The sequence below is a fragment of the Phoenix dactylifera genome, chromosome 3 (genome assembly GCF_009389715.1).
Source record: "Phoenix dactylifera cultivar Barhee BC4 chromosome 3, palm_55x_up_171113_PBpolish2nd_filt_p, whole genome shotgun sequence".
Classification (NCBI taxonomy): domain Eukaryota; kingdom Viridiplantae; phylum Streptophyta; class Magnoliopsida; order Arecales; family Arecaceae; genus Phoenix; species Phoenix dactylifera.
The window spans coordinates 16,903,564-16,919,641 of record NC_052394.1 but is presented as its reverse complement, the minus strand read 5'-3'; the positions used below and the strand labels follow the sequence as shown (position 1 = coordinate 16,919,641).

The following is a 16,078-nucleotide window of genomic DNA, read 5'->3' as shown; positions in this document are numbered from 1 at the left end:
AAAAAAATGAGGCCATTATGCCATCCATTAAGTGCTTCCTTATCTTCGCTAAAGCATATGTATGTGCACTGAGGGGTGATCTGAAAATCAATTCCCTGTTATTGTACAAGAAGGAAATAGAAGTCTGCACTTTGGTGGTATCTTTGCTTAGCAGCAAATGCACATGTTCTGCATCCAATACCACATTCGGCCTGCAAATGACTAATATGTAGCAGAGTAGACAAGCAGTTCTTGTGTAAATAAAGGGTTTTAGGAGGACAAACTGTAAACAAATAGTTAACGCTAAATGATAATACTTAACTGGAAAAAAGTGAATTCCATCTCTCTGCTGAATCACCAAAAAAGCCTACACTGAGAAATCAATGCATCGTTTCCATCAAAGTTAAATTTGTGCTCTCCTAGTAACAGAAGTAATAAGTTATACAGACAGGGAACTGCTTTTATGCATCCCAGTATGGCAGTACATAATATTAACAAATGCCTCCACTACCCGGGAAACGAACTACGTGGTGAACTACAAAAGAATCGAAATTCTGAATCTGCGATCAAGTCTCCGATGAGGTCAGATTTCAAAATGAATTTGCACGAAGCTTCAGGCTCGTTTCATTGTGTTGTCACACTCTTTGCAAGATTCCTTGGTTGGTCCACATCATAGCCTCGTAGAACTGTTAGATGATACGCTAGCAGCTGCAGATGAAAAAGCAGAAATAGATGAGCAAACTCATGTGCTTCCTGCTGGAGAAACTATTCACCTCCAAATTAACTGGTACTTATTGCCCAAAAATCACATGTATACCATCAGTACCAAATAACATGTTCCTCTTCCAAGTGACCATTGCAAGTTTCGCAGTGTTCAGATGAAGCAAAAACCCAAAATTATTTATTGTTTGGACTATCAAAAATGTTGGCGAATGTAGACAAGGAATATAGCTGAGAAAAACAAGGCATATAAAACAGAAGGCCAGAATTGGGAAATTTTTGAATGTAGCCTATTCATTCATGGGCACGTCATCATGAATGTATTAACTTTCAGACGTGCTGTCTTGGAATCCCATAAATCACTGGTTGACATTCTCTGAAGTCATCTAGTTTTGGTCTAGCTTAATTATGAGTGCTTACATCAAATCCAAAGCTGCATATAAGGGATTAAAATCCTATGGCCTACAATTTATAAGACAAGAAGCTAGACCTTTCTAGTGATACCACCACCATATCAAGTAAATAAGCCCACATAGAATGGATAGCTTCAGAGGCCTAAAATGGCAGAAGTTTACCAAGTTCAGATGCTGTACTATCCATTGAACAATTGTTTTAAACATGTTGTAAGCTTATCCAATGCTGTATCATGTGGTGTTGCAGTCTTCTGACCAATATGCAATTATCTCTTGCTGTTTAAAAATCTCTCAGGGATTCAAATTTGAAACTAGGGCAGATCTCTAAGGATCAGAAGTCGAAGGTATAATGGCCAAAGTTAGGTTCCGAAATCCTCTTCAAAAAGCTTGCAGGTTTCAAGTTCAGGGGATCAAATGAAGGCATGAAAAGACTTACTGAGGCACCAGCAAGGCTAATCGGTACAGAAAAAAATATCAGTTTAATCTGTCTGGACTCATATGAAGCCAATCGCTGGAAAGGGGCTGTCTGGCCTGCTAATTGGACAGCACATCATGGAGGGCAGTTTAAGAGTTTGCAGAGCAGGACTTGTTTCAATAGGTGTATCATAAAGCCCTAAAAGGAAAAGGAAGGGTCAAGCGAGTCACTATAGGAAGTTAAACGAGTGACCCAAAAAAGTCCTTTTGAGCCTCTAAATTGCTTAACTGAAGGCTAAAATTTTGCACACAAACTGATTAAATACATTCATAAGGCTCCATTGATCCCCGTAGGTTAGGTAGTGATATCGGCTTAGTAGTTCTATAGTGGATTGAATGAACCATTAGTTCAACCAGGTTGGGGTATACCAAAAATTCATTTTCTTTAACGTCCGGTCTATTTGTTGCAAAGTACTTATGGACTCAACTATAAAATGGCAATTTTTAAACTGGCCTTCTCAAAAGGCCACTTTAGGTTTCACAAAAATGACAACAGCTGGGATGGATGTAGCCTCAAGGAAGAGCATTTTCATCTAAATTCAACAAATTGATGATGAGAGCAAGACAAAAATCATTTCTAAGACTATCTTTTATATCCGGAAAAGAGCGTGCAGGCTAGAATTAGTGATTAGAGGAAATTTGTTGCAAACAAGAAGGAAATCAAAGAAGAATTATTCCATGCTTCCTTACCTGCAATGGAACTATATTAATTACTGGTTGAAGGCAATCTGCAACCTGAGGGACCTCAATAACTCTGCAAGATCCGCTAGGACATACAGAGGATGCATCTCCATTTGAGCACATAACAATCAAACGGCCTTTACGTGCATGAAGCTGCTGAATTACTGATTGCTGTTTACTGTTGAAAATAAAACAGAAACATATTCAGTAAAATAGATACTTTCCTCCTAGGGCTACCTTACATCATAGAGGCACTGACCTGAAACAAGCGTCACGTGTGGCAATAACAATGATGGGGAGAGTCTCATCCACTAATGCCAATGGACCATGTTTCATTTCGCCTGCAAGCATACCTTCACTGTGCATGAGTGCTACTTCTTTCACTTTTAAAGCACCCTCTAAGGCAGTGGCATAGTTGTAGCCTCTACCAAATACAAGAAGAGATTGTGTCTTTATCAATGACTCAGCAAAATCTTTCATTTCACTGTCCAGTTTCAGGACCTCACTTACTTTATCTGCAAAAAAAAGAAAAAAGGAGGTAAATGAAAAGGCTCCATCTACCTACTTCCTGGAACTTTTATTTGGGAACAAAATGCTCTTAAATAATGCTATGTTGCACATTTACAAAGTACCCATGTGAAGAGTTCCTATAAAAACATACTTGGTAGGTCATGAAGAGCATTAATAATAGCGTCTCTTCTAGATTGTGTGGATATTTTGTCAGCTCCAATAGCCAATGCCACCATTACCATAACTACTATCTGACTTGTGTATGCCTGACAAATCATAAAGGAAACATCAATAAAACCAGAGCACTACTTAATAAAAGCAGGGGAAAAAGGTAGGCAACAGTTCTTACCTTCGTGCTAGCAACTCCTATTTCACACCCAGCATTAATGTGAACACCACAGTGTGTTTTTCTGGCTAATGTACTACCAACAGTATTTGTTATGCCAACACACAATGCCCCATTTTCTAAGGCATATTCAAGGGCGAGTAGGGTATCTGCAGTTTCCCCAGACTGACTAACAAAAACTGCCGTATCTTCTCTATATATTGGACCCTGCCTGTCCAGCAAGTCACTTGCAAGCTCCATAGCAACAGGGATTCCTTGTTTTCCAAGACAAAATATCAATCAGGATAAAAAATGCATGTAATTATTTTAGCTGATCATTAAGAAAGGTCTCTCGTCAATCCATTCTTACCAGATAGCTCTTCCAAAAATGGCCTTGCAGCTAATGCTGCATTATAACTTGTACCACAACCAATGAAGATAATCCTTCTGCTGTGCCTGATTGTCTTCAGGTGATCCTTAAGCCCGCCCAAAACCACATCATTATCTCTGAGCCTTCCCCTCATTGTTGTAGTCAAGGAATGTGGTTGTTCATGAATTTCTTTCTGCATGAAGTGATCGTAGTTTCCCTTCTTTATTTGCTCAACCTCCATCTCAAGAACAGATAATGCACGTTGAACCGATGCTGGCTTCTCTTTGCCAAAATCAAACTTGAGGATTGATACACAACCATCCTGGTCCAGTCACAAAATTGATGACTATCCATTAGTTTATGTATAAACATGAAATTTGAGAATCAAATATCTGAAAGCAGATCAACTCCAAGCTTGAATCCCACCAATATATAAGCAACAACACAACTAACAGGAGAATTGCTGCATGTCACTTAAATTCTGAAGCTTAAGAGCTAAGAATACTACTACAAGAAAAAAAGAAAAAAATATATGAATAGTAAATGACTACCACACATCAAGTATTGTTAGCATTGTTGCCAAACTAGGAGTTATATGGGAAGATGATGTAGAGATGTGCAAATATATTTCAATTTTCAAGTAATCCTATTTAGGGCAACCTTTGATGTTATTTCAAGCTTTAGAGTCCTCCTTCCCAACTTTTATCCAAATTGTCTCAGGTCTTCCCCTTCTCTTCCTAAAACCTTCAAAGAAGTTAAAGTATCCTTCCATTCTGGAACCCCTTCTATGTTATCATGCCCATAATCATTTCTTAATTTTATCTTCTTTATTTTTGCCACACATTTATCTCAGCATTTTCAATTCTGTGCATTCAACTTATTCCTTGTGCCTCTTTACATATATATACATATAATATATTATATTATACTAAATTTGTATGTGTATATATGTATGTATGTATACATAAATTGACATATAATACTGATTTTTAAGTCCATATCTCTAGCCATCCATAATTCCGATTTAGCATTTAATCTAGTCCTTTTTTTAGTCAAACTAACAAAAATACATATAATATATGTATCATATCATGTTAGATAATGTACATATAATATATCACTAACAATAAAAAAATGTAATCAATGTAAATGAAAAAATTCACCCGTGATTAGTGTAAAAACCATGGGCTTAATTCAGATGCTTAGTGCAAACCCACACTCCAGACATGCCCCTGTGATGCCATGTCTGGTAACAATTGCAATGTTTTAGCATTAATATCCTCAACAATTTTGGTGCACTACAAAACCCGGGAGATCTCCAAATCAATCTCTCTTCTTCATATTATTTGTTGAGTGCCTAGGAAAGAACATATCCTCCACTGATGACCTTCCTGGTAAAAACCAAATGGTTTCTCCAAGATTTTCATCATTTTTCTTGATCTTTGTTTAATCATCCTTTCCCATAATTTAATAGAGTGGCTCAAGAGTTTAATTGCATGATAATTAGAATAGTTTGCACATTTCTTTTATTCTTATAAATAAGTGCCCCTCAAAATTTGACATTTTCGTAGTTTTGAAAAATCTAATAAATATATAAGTGAGTCAACCCAGTATCTCCGATGATCTTCCAAATCCCAATTGGTATTTCATTTAGTCCTAGTTTAATTGCATTCTCTCCAAAGCCATCTCCACTTTGGTTTTTTGAATTGAACAAAAAGAAATTTTGAATTCATATTAGACACAACAAGGATAAACCTCCACTAATATTCACAAAGATATTCCATTACAATATGAACTTTAAACTGTATCCATAAATCCAAGAAACAGAATTAGTGATAAGAAAATGATTCTCTATTTTGTACTGGATAAAGTCCATAAAAATTACACGACTAATTATCTTGAAATGGATTAACTCTTACCACCAAGAAAAATTAGCATTGATACCTGAAGTGGCAATAACTTTCTTGTGGGATATTTCATGAAACTTCACAACATAAAGATATATGTACTAAATGGTTCATGACCCCTCAACGAGTACAAAGTTCTTGAGTAGCAGAGCACCAAAAAACATAAATAGCACAAGGAAGAATATAAATTATTCTGTTAGGAATAAGTCACAAATTAACTGTTTGTATGCTAATTAGGATGAACAAAAAAGAACAATGAAGCCAAAAACATTAAAAATATTATTAACAGGAAAAAATACTGAGTGAAATGTCACCTTAATGTGGACGACTTCATTATCTTCAATAGCCAAATAGTTTTTAGTATGTTCCACGATAGCACATAAATCACTGGAAAAGAAAAGTTCCTTTGGCTTCCCATTGGTTGTGAGGGTTTTAACATCATGAAACAATGTTCCAGTATTTGCATCAGTTAGTTCCTGAGAACATAGAAAACTTGCAGTGTTAAAACCACATATGGACACGCAATTTGATACAATATCAAGGTCATATCACGAAATGACAAGACAATTACCAAAAATTTCAGCACTCAAACAATCTACAAGGACTTTCATTTGCAATATAAAGCACTTTCTTGAAGCTTATGAGAAATGCAGAAATTAATTATTTTTGACAAAACGGGATGACCATTCTGAACTTCTTCCATGGTGTTTAATAAGTAATACAGAAACTATGCAAGCATGAACCACTTTAAAACAAGACGGATTTATGGTTTTATAACACGTAAGGCATCAAAAAGACCAGCAGCCTTCAAGATAGCAATCACATGTAAAGCCTGTTTAGGAAAATCCAGCAAGATAAGCTGGAGAGAGAGAGAAAGAGAGAGAACCCCACCTCTCCGCACTGTCTCCGGCCTACACTGCAAGATTTTCCCAAACACCCATAATCTTTATTGGATTGATATGCTTGCGTGCATCTTTTGATTGCAGTGAGTGAAGCACATATCCATAGCAGGAATACATGCATCAATATGCGTCTTTTTTTCTCAAGAGATCACGAAGCCACAAAAAACCAATATATAACAAGAAAACACTGAACATTGTTCTGTTTAAAAGAAACTCTTTTTTCGGCTAATTCATGATATCATCGAGACTTACTTTGACACCCAGTATCAATGTACTGCCACGCTTACAGGCAATTAATTCATTTGGATAGTGCGCGCTTTTAAATATAAGTGCATATGCTCCTTCAAGCTGCCTCATAACTTCTGTAACAACTTGACTAAAAGTGACAGACTGTTCACCTGCAGCATATAGAAGGAGAAGACGATATGAACTGAACTTGTGATTGCATATCCTTTTTTTCTCCATTTTTCCATTAATTGACTAATAGAAGTAATCATGAGGGCAACAAGATATGCACACGCAAGGATATAACAAAACATGCAACCCAATAGAACCGTCAATCCCTTTTAGCCACACCACAACAAAGAAAATAATAGAGCACAGTCAACGATTAACTCTATAATAGGAAGCAATACAGAAAAACTAAACGGAAAACAATGCAAAGCAAGGTCTGCCGTACCGGTACCGGTCGGCGTACTGGTGGCGGCCTGGATCGGTACGTACCGGTCTCCTACCGGCCCCGGACCGGTACGTAACGGTCTCCTACCGGCCCCGGACCGGTCTCCTACCGGCCCCGGACCGGTCTGTACCGGTTCCATATCGGTTCTCCAACGATAAACCACCAGTACCGGATTCCACGCTGATCCAGTACCTGTCCCAGGCCGGACCGGTACAGACCGGTACGGCAGACCATGATGCAAAGTGTGCGTCAAAGAATTCTAACCAAAGAATATAAGTTTTTTCTATATAAAATGGTTTCCTTAATAATATTTTATATAAAATATTAAAATCCATTTCATAATAATGTTCTCTATCTTTTAAATTCCATATATTTGAAGAATTCTGAAACATCTAAAATAGCATATATATATCCAACTAGCCAAAAAAAGAAAAGGGTAGTCTAGAGCGTCAACCAATAACATGCCTCAGCTAATAAGTGGGGTATTTCATTGTCTAATAATCATAATCATAATCATCTAGTCTTTTCCTAACTATTTGGGGTCAGCATTATAGATCCTCATTCGCCCAGTATTCCTATTTGGGGCAACTTTCCTTTATCATGATTATACACGTAAATAGACAGTATATTATATAAAAGTACTTTCCTTTATCATGATTATACACGTAAATAGACAGTATATTATATAAAAGTTTTACTTTTAGTTGAGGTCAGATTGAAAATCTTCCTAGCCCAAGCCTTCAACCTGAACGTGAATCATCTTAAAATCATGTTGACCACAACCATCTATGGCCACACCCAATCCAAGATGCATGCATATGGCCACACCCAATCCACACTATAGGTTGGACTGAGTTGGATCTGAATTTGTGCAACCCAAGTTACCCAAATAATTAGCTATCTAGCACTATCTTGCGGAGAACATAAAAGCAAATGAAATAGCAACTAACAAGAAAGAAGAGCAGTTTATTGCATAATAAAAAAAGTGTATTGCAGTAACTTCAAATCAAGACACAATAAATAGATGTCTGTTATTGTAGTTCCAGTGAATATGCCCCTGTGATCTTAAGCACAAGACTTGGGAATCAACAAGAAAATACTATCAAATGTCCTATTATATAATGTAAATAATGGGCTACATCTATGGTCACAAATAAAGTGCAATACTTGACAATCAAATTGAGTATGGACTCTGGAAACAGAAATAGTCGTCAATGTAATAACAGATCATGCACAAAATTAGTAACTATGGAAATCTACATGAGTGACATCAAGAACAGAGGTTGTGCTAACTTTGGCCCTCAAATCTGTACTTGATTGAGACAAATTATATAGTACATTGGAAGCAACAGCACAATAAGCATATGTTATTAACAGTCCCTACTTTTGACATAACACAAGGCCATCAAGAAGGAAAAAAGATAATGGTACTTCACATTCAACTTACCATGCAATTTTGGAAAAACAATTCCATAAAATGATCAAGAAAGTCAATATATAAGGTATCATTTGTGTATAACCTAGCTAACATAATATAAACTTTCATGCCCCAATGCAAGGCATAGAGTCAAGTACTTCAAATATTGCCTGATGAAGTTACAAGATATCACACATTTGGAAAAAGATTACTGTGCTATTCTGTGCAGGTAGATAGAAAGCAATAAATTCATGCACTGGAATTGCTAATAGTTAACACATGCATATCAAGGTAAAAAAACTACATTTGACTGAACTGGTGTTGCCACCTACAAGTTTCACTAGATCATAACAGATTTCTATTAATGACTAATAAATCATAAAAACAAAAAATACCTCCTTCATCACGGGCCTTATCAAATACAAATTTTGCAAGCTTTGGAATAACTTCTGTGTCAGTATCTGATTCAAATGTGAACCCATGTCTAATTAATGTTTCCTTTAGAACCTGAAGAGACATATGGAGAAGAAATGATGTTTAAGAAAAATTTAGATATTTGCTGGTTTTTCAAAATAAGCAAAATATAATGTTTGTGCAGGTTCCTATTAGCAGCATAACAAACACACAATTTACAACCTAGGTCAAACTTAACAGAGTTCAATACTTAAGAGAAGGTAAAACAAGGAGATCCACAGCTCATGTAAGAAACTAACAAAAGGGATTTAAACCTTCACTTATTACAAGAATGTCTTTAGTAGGAGGAAGATGGACACCATGCTTACTGCAAGCACGAAATGCAAAGAATAATACTTAAGAACGGTGAACATTTCATGACCATATTTTTCCTCTAATATCGTAATGGAAGAAACAAATAATGGATGTTAGAGGGCAATTGCCACATGACAATGTTTTGATGAGATAATGAAACTCCTGAAACTGAAATGTATCATAAGATAAGAGGTGAACTAAGATTTCAAGTCAGACCTAGTCAAGTGAAATCGGTTTATAGGGTCCCGATACTGATGATCCGAGCTGTTGAATGTGATCTACTACCTCTAAACTACTAACAAATAAAAAATCATATGATTTGGAGACCCTTAGCATATGTATTTAAAGGTAGTAGATCATATGCAATGGCTCAAACCATCTGTGTTATACCTCAGACTTCCGATGTCATCTAACTATTATTTGACTTGCAATCCAGTCGACCAGATCCTAGTCTACCTCCATAAGATTCTTAACTTTGAATGCTAAAATTCGTAAGCCTCTGAAGCACAGAAGAATATAAAGGATACAAGGGTATATTTTTTATGCTCAAGAATTTTAGGAAACTTTCTAATCGTCTTAGACTTTAATTTTGAGTTTTCCTTATAAGTATTGCAGAATAGCTTCCTAAATCCTGTTTCATTGTAGCACATGCAGATTGATTGGACCTGGAATGAATAAACATATGTTAAAACTGCATTCCATCAAATCAGGGTCTATATCCAAAATTAATATGAATAGATTGACAACTAAAGGACATGGTCTTGTGTGCAACCAACAACAATACCAACTATCCTGAACTTGTCCCAACTGACAAGCATATTTGCAAAGTCCTGTTGATGAAAAATTAAAAGATCAAATATTGCACTGTCTACTGTATGCATAGCATGATGAAAAGTATTTATACTATCATCATGTATCCACCTCTAGAGTTTTGACTGCTCTGGGCAACCGACTACAATATGTAATTATATTTATTTTCGACAAGTAAACTTATTTATGCAAACAAAAGCTACAAAGATCTATTAATAGATTATCTTTAAAATCCAATCAATACTTCTTTGGTTTAACTTGCTTCAATCAATTGTACAAGCACGGATACATGAATTTTTCGTAAATCTCAGACTGAACTAAACAACAATTCAAGCAGTCTTAGTTAAAAGATTATGCTTCACTAAAACTTGATAGATTAAAGAAAAAACTCACTATACCTTACTTACTGGGAGGCTAACAAAGCTGCGGATTGGTTGCCAAGTATGGAGCAGAGTATGATGTGTTTGCTCTTAGGAAAAACTTCCTCCCTACTACTCTACATCACCTCAGATGGGCAAATGCAAGAGGATGAAACTATCTTAGGTAACTGTATGTTTTCTGTTTGGGGGGTTGCACCTCCTTTTAGCTTACCAAAAAAGCACAAATACAATTATTTTATTTCCCAAAATTTCTATAACTTATATATAGGGGCAATCCACTCACTAATATCACTCTTAACCTAAAAGTCAAATAATGACTGGTGGAAACAGACACATTATATTTTCTAGTATCAGATTCGGCCTTAATTTGATAGCACATGATTATCCATTTATTGTCCTTCAAAACTATGGCATAATTAACCTAAATTTAGCCAAATATTCGACACTTAAAACCATAGGTAGTAATAACATTAGACATATCCTCAGATTCTTAGATATCTTTATGTATCTAGTCATTGTCTATCCTTCACAAACATTAGTTCGGCAGTATCCAAATTTAGTATATGGTTTTTCATACTTATATTCGTAGAATGTAGAATTTGTTTATACGTCCAAATATATAGTAACCACATAAGATGCATATTTTTTATGACAAAGTCATCCAATAGATATAGATGACCAAAACATATCTTTTGAAATGTATTTTATATAGTAGCTTAAACAATGTTGCAATAATTGTATTACTACTCATAATGGTAAGATGCAGACATCTCGAACTAACCAAGATAAGCATGACCAGTGATACTCTCAAACATGATAAATACCATAAAGAGGATCATGTTGAGCCACAGAAGAAAAAAAAATCGAGCTAATCTACATTGAAGATAATATGATTTCACAAAGAGTGCTCATTGAGATGTCGCTAATTCAAAGAGATTATAGACTACAGAATAAAAGTTAAAAAGTGTCCTATGCATGTCAAGGGGAAAACATGCAAAAAGTTTGATTTATTGTTTGGTCAAATACAAGATATGTCGTACCGGCCCGAACCAGACGGTACAGAGCGTACCATACCATACCGGTTCGGTACCGGTACCCGGTACAGGTGGCATACCGACACTCGGTACACCAAAAAAATTCCGTACGGTACTGCATCGACACGGTGCTAGTGTGGCACCGGTATAAGGTCCGGTACCGAGACAGCGAACCTTGGTCAAGCATTTCAACTAATAAAAGGATCAATTTGACATAATCCTAATACTGAGACTAGTAATAATACATGACAATCTAAATAAACCATAGAAATATGCCAAAAGAAATGAAGAAAAGAAAATTCACTCCAAAACCTACAACAGAAGCATCAAATGCTACCTTAAAAAGAAACAGTAAACAGCCCTGCATAAAATAAGTGCACAAGAATCATATTTTCAAAAAGCACTGCAGAAAAATAAGTCGAGAGAATGTAATGAGCATAAACAGGTGTTTCCGATATAGCTAGGGTTGATTAATTGCACAAGGTGATATAAATAGTCAGTCCTTAATTTGACCTGGCTCAATAACTAAAGAGGACTTGCACAAATGTCACTAAATATATACGAGATTATGAGGAAAGAAAATAATATAACCAGAAGCGAAATTCTTATTCATTTGAAACCACTCAATCAATTAAATTATTACAAGGAATACACATATATCAGTAATATTGACTTGTATTTATTTTTTTTTGAAAAAAGAAAGATCAGACTGAGCAGTCAAACAAACCTCATAATTAGTTATAATACCATTATGAACAACAACAAACTCATTCCATAAACCCGATGATTGTGGGTGACTATTTCTTGGAGAAGGCACACCATGAGTAGCCCATCGTGTGTGTGCAACTCCGGCATGAACAGAAAAACGCTTCTCCAAATTTAAGTCCATTGCATCCGCCTCTAAAAACACAAAAAAAACCTCAAATTGTCAGACAGGAATGATAAAAACAAGATAAAATAAAGGATCTGCTCAACTTTGTATACCACCATGAAATAATAAAGAAACACAACCTCCATTTGCATAGCCTTCTCAGATAACAACGGTAAACCAAGTTACTTGTATTAGAACAGAAAGGTGCATAAATTACATTGCCCACAATAGCCTGATCCAAGAGGAATAGAAACTATGAATTTATCTAGAATCAACCATCAATTTTTGTCTAAGTATATATGGTCCAGGGTTGGCATCCCTCTCCACTTTGGAGAGGTCCCAAATTACAACCTTAGTAGTGGCATCCTCACAGTCTTTCCAAAAAAAACAAATATGGCACTGACAACATCTTCTCCTACATACTAAAATTTTCTGTGTCATTAATGTCGTCTTTTATTTGCGGATGGAAAAAATTCAACTATCACCTTAAACAAAAATAGAAAGGCCTGACTTGATATTGCCAAACCACAAACTCATCATAAGTTATTTATAAGAAAATATCGGAGTTCTTAATGGAGTAATGAAAAGTTGATTCAGGTTCTCTCCAAGGAGTATATTAGCCATCTCTCGAGAAAGACATCAGGGAGACAACCTTGTTCGACAAGAGTAACTTTCTTCATGAGCATCCACAGGATGAAGACACATGTTATGCACATGACTCGTTCCTGAAGAGCATGTTCCAACATGTGCATGAGAAGCAAAAAGAGGTCAGACAAAAAAAAAGTCTCTCACATCATCTGGAGTGACAACTATCCAAAAATTGCTTAGGAGCTTATTTAGTGAAATTCAAGTGACAACCTGATCTTATAAGGTGATAGATGGCAATATGATCATTGATATTTATAACCATAGTTAACTAATACTTTTGCAAAAGACCTGTCTGCTTCGTGTTCGGGCTAAAGGACAGTATATAGTACATGACCTCATGTCAACCTATGGTGGTGACATACCTAGAAATTCTACAGAATTTTCTTTCCATATGCATGGTTAATTCTATTTATACAGTTCACATAATGGAATCAAAAACCACCAAAACCATACTGCCCTGACAAAACATCAGCACAGTGGGATCAAATATATGACGGGGTTGCCTGATATTGTGATCATCGTTTAATATGGCCGTCACGATGCCGAAGCCCTGTCTACAGGTATGTACCAGTTGCCTCAGCCCATACCGGCACATATCCATGTACTGGCGGTACAATGCTGACCATACCAAGAGAGTGGATATCAACATGTTTTTTTTTTTTTTTTGAAGTTGTCACTTTTGATGTGTACCATTAGTATCAGCATCATACCGTTCTGATGGAAAAATGGTGCAGGATTCAGTACCAGTATTTAAAACCTTAGTTCACATGCTTGTAGCCATGAAAGATCTACCAACTTGGTGTCAAATTCAAAATATGAGTCGCTGATTAACATCTCGCAATAAAATATGAAATCAAAGAATAAGCTAAAAGTCCTAATAACTTGAGCAAAATCACAAATGGATCCTCCTTACTAGCATACCTTCTTTTCTTCTTTTGCAACAATAGTTAAAACTTGCTATCTAAAGCTATCACATAGCATGAACTAAAACTTGTCTCCCACCTACTCACTTGTCAGACAAGTACATAAAAGAGGGAGTTCTAAACTCTACATGACAACCTCTATAAAGGAGTTCCATCTAATAGCAAGACAGAGACATAAATGATAGAGGTTCTAACCATGGTAAATGTAGTGTCAATTGTTTTTCTCTCATAACAAATAGGACAAGACATGCTTGTCACTAGAACAATACGACAAAATGACAAATAATGTCAGACCTTTTTCATTCTTTGGTTCCAATAGTGACAAACTGGCAAATGTAGTATCATTTGTTTTTCTGACCACATCGTTCCAATTTTTTTGTTTGTATTCAATGTTTTCAAGGAACACTGCTTGCGCATCACAAGGCCTCTTAAATACGTCTAAAACCATGTGAAGATGTTAGATCATGCATTCCGGACACAACAGTGAAAATGTTAGATCATGCATCCCGGAAACAATAATGAGAGTTTATGTCATGTAATGTAATAAATATATGTGCACGAGAAATGGCATATTGTGATGCCTCTTGGTAGAGCCCTTAACGCCAAACACTTTGACCAAATGGGATAAAAGCTTCAACAAAGTAAGTTGCATGCAATGCCATTCCAAGGCTGGCTAAAATAAGGAAGAGATGTGGTAAAAAAAAAAAAAGCAGGTAAGACATCTTCAGCCGAAACAATACGATATAGGAAAGACCTACTTACTACTTTTTCCAGCACCTATGGCTTCCAATCCACTAAAACACTATATCACTATAAGGTTATCGTGATTATTGATTTCTAAAACCAGTCACCAACTCTTCCAGTCAACAATTCTCTTCTCCCTATAAGCACTGAATCTTCATAATAATGGGCAATTGTTTCTTCCGCGCCATTAACAGAACCCAAAATTGTTCGCCATCAAATAAACACCTCATTCCACCAAAAAGTAGAATATAACGATAACAATCTGAACATGAAAACCCTAAGATCGCAACTGCCTTAAATTCTTGGCTCAGCGCATTCCGAGTAACAAATCATCCATACCGATGTTTAGAAAAACAAAAAAGAAAAACAAAAAACTCAACAAAACTTCAGATAAATCAACAAACCGACACAAATCCCGCATGTACACTCGAAAAAACATCAAATTCAATTTTTCCCCAACAAAAAAAAAAAGCAAAAGAAGGCCAAAACGCGATAACTAAAACAAACCAAGAAACCATCAAAAAGGGCAAAACTTGGTCACAAGAACACGCTTCCCCAGCGAAAAAGAACCAGAAGGTAATCACCGGAATACACGGATCCAACGAGGGATTCGATCTTCCCTTCCTGCCGGAAAACGAGGGGAGGGGCCGAGTCGTAGGGCGGCCTCCTGGCCTCCTCCCCTCCATTCCCTCCCCCCTCCGCCAGGACCGGGTCCGAGTCGAGATCGGAGTCGATCGCGATCCCGGAGGAATCGTAGCCCCTGTACTCGAGCCGCCTCAGCCCGTTGAAGAGCACCTCCAGGATGTACCTCCTCTCCCTCGCCACCTTATAGTTCAAATACGCGAAGATCCCGCACATCTTCCCTCGATCGATCTATCTCTGCTTCGATTCTTTCTTCGTCTCCAATGGCGCTGAAGACATCAAGCGTGAGGGGAAAGGGTTATTTATTTGGGGAGGGGGTTGGGAGGACGCGGTTAAGGCCAGAGCAGGAACGAGGAAAGAAGTTTTCCGGTCCCTTCTCCGGGCCTCCGAGTCTTCCGTCGTCGACGCTCCCTTCACACGCCCGCATACAAAACTCTACGCGATAACGATGCCTCCGTCCATGTTTCCCACATGGAATCATCCTGTCCGTTCTATTTTGTTGCATGGTACTTTTATATGCGGGATATTTGGGTCAAAGCGGCTTTCCGGGTGTGGTGTCCTCCGAGAAGTCCTCTCCAGGCATCAGCCGCCGTCGGATCCCAAGGGTGACGTGCTTCTTCAAAACGTGTTCGTCGGGTTGCATGATGGCGATTAACATGTTGACGCGTGGGAGTCGACGTGGCCTTTATTTTTGTATATATTTTCTTTTTTTCTTATGCTTTTCGCTTTTAAAGGGATTTAAAATGGATGGATTTACGAAAATGCCCTAAGATCGGACCGGTGTAGCTTGGAAAGCCGTAGGATAAACCACAGGAGCGGGGATCACCGTTCAGGTGCTCTTTGGTGTAAGCAGGAGTCCATCGACATGGCCTGAATAAATC

General features: G+C 37.0%; 1 protein-coding gene across 1 annotated transcript; it reads right to left on the bottom strand.

Annotated features, from left to right (window-relative positions):
- Positions 1 to 265: 265 nt before the first annotated feature.
- Positions 266 to 15,618, bottom strand: LOC103709035 (glutamine--fructose-6-phosphate aminotransferase [isomerizing] 2-like). The gene is made up of 11 exons (XM_008794189.4): positions 15,140 to 15,618; positions 12,097 to 12,269; positions 8,773 to 8,884; positions 6,534 to 6,679; positions 5,694 to 5,855; positions 3,473 to 3,794; positions 3,127 to 3,377; positions 2,929 to 3,043; positions 2,527 to 2,782; positions 2,277 to 2,445; positions 266 to 687 (listed from the first exon to the last, which is right to left on the bottom strand). Exons 1-11 carry the CDS (start codon positions 15,411 to 15,413, stop codon positions 604 to 606), a joined length of 2,064 nt encoding a protein of 687 aa, XP_008792411.1. The 5' UTR covers positions 15,414 to 15,618; the 3' UTR covers positions 266 to 603.
- Positions 15,619 to 16,078: the final 460 nt, after the last annotated feature.

Bases quoted from the DNA above. Each gene is read 5' to 3' on its own strand.
- LOC103709035 (XM_008794189.4), bottom strand. From the start codon at position 15,413: ATGTGCGGGATCTTCGCGTATTTGAACTATAAGGTGGCGAGGGAGAGG. The intron at 6,680-8,772 runs GTATTTTTTGTT...TATATGCTGCAG, and splicing joins TAAGGCCCGTGATGAAGGAG to GTGAACAGTCTGTCACTTTT. The intron at 3,044-3,126 runs GTAAGAACTGTT...ATGATTTGTCAG, and splicing joins TAGGAGTTGCTAGCACGAAG to GCATACACAAGTCAGATAGT.